General features: G+C 36.7%; 1 protein-coding gene across 1 annotated transcript in view; it reads left to right on the top strand.

Moving 5' to 3' along the window:
* The window catches only part of st14 (ST14 transmembrane serine protease matriptase), a 44,298-nt gene that overhangs the window by 25,502 nt on the left and 9,954 nt on the right, over positions 1-8,842 (top strand). The window contains exons 3-7 of the mRNA XM_016551986.1: positions 247-410; positions 1,532-1,602; positions 4,196-4,368; positions 4,901-4,936; positions 6,673-6,901. Coding sequence (XP_016407472.1) covers positions 247-410; positions 1,532-1,602; positions 4,196-4,368; positions 4,901-4,936; positions 6,673-6,901 — 673 coding nt within the window. The remainder of the gene's footprint in view (positions 1-246; positions 411-1,531; positions 1,603-4,195; positions 4,369-4,900; positions 4,937-6,672; positions 6,902-8,842) is intronic.

Below are 8,842 nucleotides of genomic sequence, written 5' to 3'. Positions count from 1 at the left end.
AAATATATTTACAATGTAGATGTAAGCAAAATCTTAAGTCAGTATAACCCTTCTAATTAAATTATTATTACTGTGTTTCGGTAGTGACAAATTTGGGGAGAGGACAAATATTCCAAAACTTTCTGAAAATACAATATGAGAATTAACTGCACATTTACTAGAAATGTGTATCTTGGATATTATACAATTCTCCAAACGTGTACAGTTCTTACTGTTGTTAATTAATAACATCTTTCCCTCTCTCAGTCAGGAGCAAAGAATTGGAAAATGAGGCCACCTTACATAAACACAGCTCATCCACACTGGTTTACAGTGGACAAATTAAGCTTCTCAAACCCGAGTACAGGCCAGTATATGAGAATCCCGACAGTGCAGAATTCCAACAAGTGGCAAGGGACTTGGAAGGAATTGTGAGTTGTTGTTTTTTTTGTTCTCACTTTTCTTTGCTGTTGGTTCAAGTGATTCAGTTTTATCTGTATTTAAAAAAAAAAATCAATACATGAACTTCAATGACTTTACTAAAGCTTTTGAAGTCTTTCAAGGTGTCTATACACTGCAAAGATTTCATGAAGTGTCATCTTAAGTGGCATAGATAGCACAAATGGCATGTACACATTTTGTTGGCATGCAATATATCACAAGCTTAATTTTTGATTGTGTAGGTGACAGAAAAAAGACACCTGTATAATAGATAAAGATGGTAGTGGGCGTCTAGCTGACAGACTCATCAAAGCTGTGTATTTCTTCCCAATCATGCTCACAAGCACAAGATGGGACTCCTTAGCAATGCCTGCCTCAAACAAACAACTTCCCATCGCCCCATTGACTCGTTAGGTGACATTACAGGTTATGTGAATGTCACAACACGCGTGTCATATTGTATGGTAAAATCAGAATAAAAGAAAACAATCTGTTTTAGGACTATCAGTGTTCATCTTAATATTTTTTTATTTAATATTACTTAAAGGGGTAGTTCACCCAAAAATGAAAATTCTGTCATTAATTACTCATCCTCATGTCGTTCCAAACCCGTAAGACCTTTGTTCATCTTCGGAGCACAAATTAAGATATTTTTGATGAAAACCAAGAGCTTTCTGACCCTGCATATACAGCAACGCAACTGACACATTCAAGGCCCAGAAAGGTAACATACTGTTGAACCATTGATGTCATATGGACAATTTTAATGATGTCTTTACTACCTTTCTGGACTTTGAACTTGGTAGTTGCATTGCTGTCTATGCAGGGTCAGAAAGCTCTCGGATTTCATCAAAAACTTCTTAGTTTGTGTTCCAAAAATGAACTATCTTACGGGTTTGAAACATAATTAATGACAGTCAGAGTTTTCATTTTATAAAATAAAATAAAATTAATAAAATAAAATATTTATTTTTGATTTTCGTAATTGTATCATTGAAATAAGCATTTTCTGCTTCAAAATAATGTGTATTGTGAAAAGGGCAATACAACTAAATGTGAATTTATGCCTATAATTGACAATAATTGTAAAATAATCTGCTTCTTTTTTTAGATGAACGATACATTCACCAGAGATCCTCTCCTTTCCAAATACTATACCAAGTCTGTCATCACTGCCTTCAGGTAAAGCTGAACTACAGCTCCCTGACTCAGACAAAGTAAAATTTATAGCATGCTCTCTAAATCTAATAGTTTTTAAATTAAACAATAGATCATTCTTTATGTCTTGATTTTAATACTTAGTGGTTCCGCTGATAGAGATAAATTACAAGTCTAATAGAATCTGGGTTTAAAAAATCACCCTAATAGAATACAAATTATTAATTTCCAGTTCAACTATTACTACTGCTCATGCTCAGGGTTGGGGACCATAAAAACAGAGCGAAAATCCATTACACCGAATCAGAGTATCATGCATAATGAGCTCTTTTTTGATTTGGGTCAGAAACCATCTAGACCGAGCATAGCATCATTCTTAAAATCACACAAAACACCATAGCAACTAACATTATGCAAAGCAAATCCTAAAATTGGTATCAGTACATTATGCATGAGCAAGTACTACAAAAATCAAGTTGTACTTTCATTCAGTAATATGTCTTATTTGCACCATCATGCATCAAATATATTTACAATGTAGATGTAAGCAAAATCTTAAGTCAGTATAACCCTTCTAATTAAATTATTATTACTGTGTTTCGGTAGTGACAAATTTGGGGAGAGGACAAATATTCCAAAACTTTCTGAAAATACAATATGAGAATTAACTGCACATTTACTAGAAATGTGTATCTTGGATATTATACAATTCTCCAAACGTGTACAGTTCTTACTGTTGTTAATTAATAACATCTTTCCCTCTCTCAGTCAGGAGCAAAGAATTGGAAAATGAGGCCACCTTACATAAACACAGCTCATCCACACTGGTTTACAGTGGACAAATTAAGCTTCTCAAACCCGAGTACAGGCCAGTATACGAGAATCCCGACAGTGCAGAATTCCAACAAGTGGCAAGGGACTTGGAAGGAATTGTGAGTTGTTGTTTTTTTTGTTCTCACTTTTCTTTGCTGTTGGTTCAAGTGATTCAGTTTTATCTGTATTTAAAAAAAAAAATCAATACATGAACTTCAATGACTTTACTAAAGCTTTTGAAGTCTTTCAAGGTGTCTATACACTGCAAAGATTTCATGAAGTGTCATCTTAAGTGGCATAGATAGCACAAATGGCATGTACACATTTTGTTGGCATGCAATATATCACAAGCTTAATTTTTGATTGTGTAGGTGACAGAAAAAAGACACCTGTATAATAGATAAAGATGGTAGTGGGCGTCTAGCTGACAGACTCATCAAAGCTGTGTATTTCTTCCCAATCATGCTCACAAGCACAAGATGGGACTCCTTAGCAATGCCTGCCTCAAACAAACAACTTCCCATCGCCCCATTGACTCGTTAGGTGACATTACAGGTTATGTGAATGTCACAACACGCGTGTCATATTGTATGGTAAAATCAGAATAAAAGAAAACAATCTGTTTTAGGACTATCAGTGTTCATCTTAATATTTTTTTATTTAATATTACTTAAAGGGGTAGTTCACCCAAAAATGAAAATTCTGTCATTAATTACTCATCCTCATGTCGTTCCAAACCCGTAAGACCTTTGTTCATCTTCGGAGCACAAATTAAGATATTTTTGATGAAAACCAAGAGCTTTCTGACCCTGCATATACAGCAACGCAACTGACACATTCAAGGCCCAGAAAGGTAACATACTGTTGAACCATTGATGTCATATGGACAATTTTAATGATGTCTTTACTACCTTTCTGGACTTTGAACTTGGTAGTTGCATTGCTGTCTATGCAGGGTCAGAAAGCTCTCGGATTTCATCAAAAACTTCTTAGTTTGTGTTCCAAAAATGAACTATCTTACGGGTTTGAAACATAATTAATGACAGTCAGAGTTTTCATTTTATAAAATAAAATAAAATTAATAAAATAAAATATTTATTTTTGATTTTCGTAATTGTATCATTGAAATAAGCATTTTCTGCTTCAAAATAATGTGTATTGTGAAAAGGGCAATACAACTAAATGTGAATTTATGCCTATAATTGACAATAATTGTAAAATAATCTGCTTCTTTTTTTAGATGAACGATACATTCACCAGAGATCCTCTCCTTTCCAAATACTATACCAAGTCTGTCATCACTGCCTTCAGGTAAAGCTGAACTACAGCTCCCTGACTCAGACAAAGTAAAATTTATAGCATGCTCTCTAAATCTAATAGTTTTTAAATTAAACAATAGATCATTCTTTATGTCTTGATTTTAATACTTAGTGGTTCCGCTGATAGAGATAAATTACAAGTCTAATAGAATCTGGGTTTAAAAAATCACCCTAATAGAATACAAATTATTAATTTCCAGTTCAACTATTACTACTGCTCATGCTCAGGGTTGGGGACCATAAAAACAGAGCGAAAATCCATTACACCGAATCAGAGTATCATGCATAATGAGCTCTTTTTTGATTTGGGTCAGAAACCATCTAGACCGAGCATAGCATCATTCTTAAAATCACACAAAACACCATAGCAACTAGCATTATGCAAAGCAAATCCTAAAATTTATTATGCATGAGCAAGTACTACAAAAATCAAGTTGTACTTTCATTCAGTAATATGTCTTATTTGCACCATCATGCATCTGCAGTGAAGGAACCTTAGCGTATCATTGGTCTCAATTTGACATTCCTGAGACGGACCAAGAGATCGTCCCAGAGCTGACAGAGGAGCGTGTGGTCGAGGCTCTGCGGAGGAGCATCCGGCAGGAGGGCAAACGAGTCGGGAACATCGCAGTCACTGCCAGCGACATCACTGCTTCATGTAAGATGATTGCTAATTATAAAGACACAGTCGCAGTGCAGTAATAACGGAAGATTATATTGAAAACGGTTGTGAAAAACAACATTATGGCTGTTTTTGTAGCAAAATGCAATGACTAACATGTATGTAAATTACAAAAACAATGATTAAAAATGTATGAAATGGCTCCTTTAGGAGCACTGATGCTTTTTAATAACATTGTAGATAACGGCAGGGACTCGCCCCCATTGTGCAACAAAGTAATTCTTTGTTTTTGCAAAAAACTGTAACACTCTGTCCTTCTCCGGTCCCCATCTGCATTATATACACGAGAGCAGTGGGCCTGAGTGACGCCTCAGTGCCCTGCTTAAAATGATATCTCTGTACGGAGACTCATGTCGCTGTAGTGAGGTGAGAGACTGGTATTTGTGAACGTCGGAGTCAAGGTTGAGGGGTGGAGGAGGAGGAACAGAATGTCTGACAGGCCTTTGGAAAATGGAAGGAAAGAGGATTGAAAAAAGTACAGCATGCATCATGTTCTCTCTCTCTGCAGCCACAGACCCTCGGATGGCCAGGGACCCCAGATCCAGTGAGTAAAGTGTGTCCCATTTCAGTCACCGCTGCACTGTAATTTTCCACCTGGGTTGCCATGCTCTCTCCTGTCACTCACTGAAAAATGCCTGCCCGCCTCCATCTCACACTCGCTCTATCTCTCGCTTGCTTTCCCTTCCACTTACCTTGCTGTGCACAACAGCACGGGATCTCAAAAACCTGTTTTTCAACCACAGAGAGCATTGCTACAGCTCTTCAACAGCACCTTTGGATAAATGTCTAAATTATCTGCATTAAACTGCAAGTGCATGGAGGTTTCATATGGCTTTAGAGTCAACATGAAAGCAAAATAGACTCTTTTTACTCCAATTAAATGTATGGCTTGTAATCTTTCATAAAAAATTTGTAGACTTTGCTTATTTGAGACCAGGGATTCCAAAAAAATGTTTGTCAGCCAAACACATTGACCTAAAATATTAAATAAGTACCCTCTGAGAGTTAATATTTCAAAAATTTAACAACACATTGGCATATTTACGGTTGTCTGGGTTGCTGGTCACATGACAAGCAGGCAAACAAAAAAAGTTGAACAAATACAATTTATTTATTTTGAAAATGTATTTTTTTTTTAATTATTTTATGATTTAATTTGCTATTCATCAACTCACAAACCCCTGCAAGCTTAATGTTTAATGTAATATTATTTTAGCATTAATGTTTAAGGTTATGTCAATAATAGCAAATAATAGTATATTTTAAAATAATGAAATTCATTTCATTTTAACTTCAAAATCCATTTAATGGTCTCTCCAGTGGCGAAGAGAGAAAAACAAACACACAGAAGTACATTTACATATAATAATGTTTACATTAAAAAACGTTTCAATTTGTCTAGAGCTGCTGTAGTGAGATTTGAAGTTAATGATGGGCTGGGGCACTTAGAAGTGACAACAATAATCAACAGCAAATCAACGATTTCAAAACATTAAATTTTTTATTCTGTGGTCATGGTAAAGTTTTGGGATGTTATTTTGGGACATACACGGTGATTGATAAAATATGCCTCCATTTAGTTTGCAGCGCCCACTTTCTACAATCTAATCAGTTCCTGATTAACAAAATCAAGTCTCGCCCTCTATTATTTTTCTTGTTCGATAAACCATTTCGCTCTAATACGTCAAGTTACCTTTATTTATATAGTGCTTTATACAATACAGGTTGTGTGAAAGCACCTTTACAGTGTTTAACAGGAAAATAGTGTGTTGATAATGCAGGAGGACAATAATAAACAGTCAATTCTTCAGTTAATGTCAGTTCATTGTTAATTCAGTGGTGTCATCACTGTCGTCCAGCTCAGTTCTCTACAAATAGTGTCTGTGCAGTCAAGCTGACAATATTAACAGAAATTAAGTGTCCCAACTAAGCAAGCCAAAGGCGACAGTGGAGAAGAGCCAAAACTCCATCGGTGAGACGGTGACCGAAATGGGGGGCCAGTTCTCCTCTGGCCAGACGAAACCGGCATGGTGTGGTTAAATTCCAGGCTGTAGCAAAGTCAGATTGTGCAGAGGACTCATCTGGTTCTCATGGTCTTGGTCTAGGTGATGAGGTCTTTGCTGGGGATTTGTCTCTGGGGCTCATCTAGTTGACATGGTTCTCCGCTGACATTCAGGGCTGTAGAGGCCTCTAGGTGCTGATCCACCATCTGATATGTCACAATAGGGAAGTAAATCCAGTCACAGTTTTGGTTCATGCTTTTCCTGTTTCTGTTATCAGATAAATGCTTTTACAGTCTCATGGCTGACACCACCAGCAAAGAATTTACATCCCCGGAACACCCTAGGAGATACCCAGCTAACTCCCGATGCCAGTGGCAGATCCGCGCTCCTAAAGGTTATGCCATCAGTGTCAAGTTCAGGACCTTCCACATAGAGGATGACTGTGCCAATGATTATGTAGCCATCTATGACTCGCTCAGTCCTGACAGCACGTATGCTATCACAAAGTGAGTACATGCTACTTTCAAACCTCATATTTCATTTGTGCCATTTAGGTTTTACCGTAACCTATAACAATGCTGTTTAAATGAATATAAAGTTAAAAGGCCGAAATGCTTTATCATCACTTGAATACCATAAAAACCTTTCCCCACTTTGAGCAAAATAAAGCAGTTTTTCCTTTTAGGGACTTCAAATTAACATGTGCTGTAATCTCTGTGTACAACCAATCTTTTTTTTAATCTCTTATGCTCACCAAGTCTGCATTTATTTGATCAAAAATACAATGAAAAACAGTAATATTGTGAAATATTATTGGTAATTTAAAATCACCATTTTCTATTTTAATTTATTTTAAAATGTAATTTATTCCTGTGATGTAAAGCTGAATTTTCAGCATCATTAGTCCAGTCGTCAGTGTCACATGATCCTGATTTGATGCTCAAGAAAAAAATGCTTATTATCAAAGTTGGAAATGGTTATGCTGCTTAATATTTTGTAAAATCTGTGATACATTTTTGGATTCTTTAATGAATAGAGAGTTCAGGATAACAGCATTTATTTGAAATATAATTTTTTTTTAACAATATAGAAGTCTTTAATGTAGGGTGGCCATATGTGCCATTTATACGGGACACGTCCTGGCCAGGATTTTTATATTGCCTAAAACATCTAAAGTAGCTTGACCAATAACATGCAGGTATTGTACATAATCTACAGAGTACGATCAAAGTGATGTAAATACGCGCACGTGTTTGTTCATTCGTTCGACTTGAAGCGTTGCTGAGCACCGATCATTGCATGACACAAAAGTACTGCAAGAGCGATTCGAAAGCATAAGGAGCCATCTGCTCTGCTCTCTATAGCTCTTGTGAATGTCATACAACAATCGATCGGCACAGTGCAAACAGCTAAAACCTGGATATTTTAGGCAATATAGAAATCCTGGCAAAGATGAGTCCTGTAAAAATGGCCCGCGTATGGTCACCGTATTTTAATGTCACTTTTGATCCATTTAAGGCATCCTTGCTCAATAAAGATATTAATTTCTTTGAAAAAGTAACACATACTGTACAGATTATAGGTAATATCCTCAATGCATCTCTACCTTCTAAACTTCAAGGACGAAGCCCTCTCATCGGCGCTGGTTGCAGACATTTCAATTCAATTTCATTTTCACAGTTGGCCTAAGGCTTCTTGCTGAAGATTGGCTTGTTAAAGGGGTCATGGGATGCCCATTTTCCACAAGTTGATATGATTCTTTAGGGTCTTAATGAAAAGTCTGTAACATAGTTTGGTTAAAATTTCTCAATGGTAGTGTAAAAAACACCTTACCCTGTCAAAAACAGCTCTTTTCAGAGCTCGCAGTTTTGTAGCATTTTCCTTTAAATGTTAATGAGCTCCGCTGACCCCGCCCCTCTATTCCAAGCCGCTCTCTGAGGGACTGTTTACTTTAACCGCATTCATCGTGAAACTTGTTAATTAGCACATTATTAGGAAAGGCCATTTGCAAAGATTCATTAAAAAACCTTATACTCGCTTCTTCTGGAGGTGAAGCTGGATCACGAATGATTCGCGCAAACATAGACGCATTTAGGTAGATCGGGAGTGCATTCCCTTCAAAAACAAACGTAATCCACTAAGTCTATAGCAGCTCAGATGTCGGGAATAAATGACGACTGCTATGTTCATTATTACATCCAACAACAGAACACCTCAATCGCTTAGGAGTCTGCTCTGGCAGTGAAACAATGGCAGACTGATGACAGCTCACTCAGGGCGGGTCTAAGGTAAGACGCCAGTCCAGTCTGTCCTGAAACGCTACTGTCTATCAAACTATCGTGAAAGGGGCCTGTTCTTGTGAAGTCACACAGACAGGCATCTGAGATTGGCTCGATTTGAGAAAGAGGGAAAGATTTTAGTAGATAAAAAAAAAACAAGGGATTTTT

Source organism: Sinocyclocheilus rhinocerous, unplaced genomic scaffold, assembly GCF_001515625.1.
Source record: "Sinocyclocheilus rhinocerous isolate Xijiao unplaced genomic scaffold, SAMN03320098_v1.1 scaffold2120, whole genome shotgun sequence".
NCBI lineage: Eukaryota > Metazoa > Chordata > Actinopteri > Cypriniformes > Cyprinidae > Sinocyclocheilus > Sinocyclocheilus rhinocerous.
This window is presented reverse-complemented; position numbering and strand designations above follow the sequence as displayed.